The sequence below is a fragment of the Lindgomyces ingoldianus genome (assembly GCF_010093535.1).
Source record: "Lindgomyces ingoldianus strain ATCC 200398 unplaced genomic scaffold BDR25scaffold_41, whole genome shotgun sequence".
NCBI classification, from domain to species: Eukaryota; Fungi; Ascomycota; class Dothideomycetes; order Pleosporales; family Lindgomycetaceae; genus Lindgomyces; species Lindgomyces ingoldianus.
Genome location: NW_022985202.1, coordinates 612171 through 613729, shown reverse-complemented (window position 1 = coordinate 613729; position 1559 = coordinate 612171). Strand labels below are relative to the sequence as shown.

At 27.5% G+C, this 1559-nt stretch overlaps 1 protein-coding gene across 1 annotated transcript; it reads right to left on the bottom strand.

Annotated features, from left to right (window-relative positions):
• Nucleotides 1-1000: 1000 nt before the first annotated feature.
• On the bottom strand, nt 1001-1201 carry BDR25DRAFT_241062 (uncharacterized protein; the record flags this gene model as incomplete). Its single annotated transcript, XM_033685728.1, has 1 exon — nt 1001-1201. A coding segment is annotated over one exon (201 nt), but the record flags the coding sequence as incomplete, so codon positions are not given.
• Nucleotides 1202-1559: the final 358 nt, after the last annotated feature.

Here is a 1559-nt window from a genome sequence, read left to right as displayed (position 1 = left end):
TTATAGTATGTCTTAAACTAATATAAGCTAGATTCTACTACGCTATATAATAGTTATACAACTTTAAATATTATGCGTAGAGGAAAGTTCTTATAAAGTTCTTTTAGTAGTTATATAAATAACGTTTATATAAGGTTATCTATTAACTATATATACACTTAAGTAATATTATATAGCTTATAGTGTATATGTGAAGCTATGTGGAGCACTAAAGACACGAGGAACTGCATTGAATGTATTGCTCGAGGAGTCCTTTGCAGGAGTCTATATATATGCAAAATAAGTGGGTGGGTCTTGGCAACAGACTATGGTGCTGATGCATCTGCCGATGCATCCGGCCATCGCGTGACGACACATCCGACACATCCGACTATCGTGTGACTATGCTGACGATGCATCCGAGTGTCATCAATGCAAACAGTATACTATATAAAGCTATTAGTAATAGGCTAATAAGTAAGATTGACCTCTAACTTATTTTCTAAATTATAAAGAACTATATAAAGATCTTCTTTTTTTTCTTATTAAAATACTTTATAAATATAAGTTATAATTTTTTATATAGCTATATTAATTTCTCTTTAACTTTATATATAAGACAAAAGTTAAAGATCTATCCTTTATAAATTAATAAATTATATAAAAGTACTTTAAACATGCTGCTTATAATTAAACTTTTTATTTTTATATTGTCTAATTCTTTAAATAGTTTTTTAGGTGTTGTAATTACACTATCTACACAGAGCTTAATTACTAAAGTATAGTTATTCTTTTTTTTCTAGGTTAAAAATATTATGTTTTATATAAGATTTGTATATAGCCTTTTATAGCCTTTTTCAGCTAGTTATAGTTCTAGTTTGTATAATAAATCTAATACTACTTAAAAGGCTGTTTTATGCAGTCTATTAATTAGAGTTGGTTGCTTACGTAGACAACCTCTGTTTTATGCCTATAAAGGATCCCTTTATACTAGGGCTAGTTTATCTAGATCTAGCAGTTCTTATGCAGGTTTATTTTTATCCTTTATATAATAATATAGTATAACTTGTGTGCAGTAGAGTCTTACTAGACTATTCTTTATCTTAATAATAATTTCTAGAGCCTTAATTCCCTTTACTATATGCAGTCCTGTATATCCCTTCTTCTCTTGCCACATCTTTACTTTAGAACTAAGTAAGAAATTTAAGACTTTATATAATATTAGGGTATTTTAAGGGTTAATTATATAATTAACATTAACATTTACTTTTTTACTTTAAAGCATTTTTATTGCCTTTTGTACAGCGTTAGCTTACATAGCAATGTTAAAAGATAGTGCAGAATCTATGTTAATTCTTAGGTACGTTCTAAACATAAGTAATGTAGGTATAAGACTGTTTAGTCCTACTATATTATTTAAAGCTTTAATAGCTATCTATAACATTAATTTATTATTTATATAATTATCTTATTCTACTTAGAGGATGTTATATGCATGTTGTAGTAGTGTGTACGCGCGCTTAATCTTCTTTATAGTCTAATAGGCTTTTACTAGCATTTATTAACATATTACTCTTATA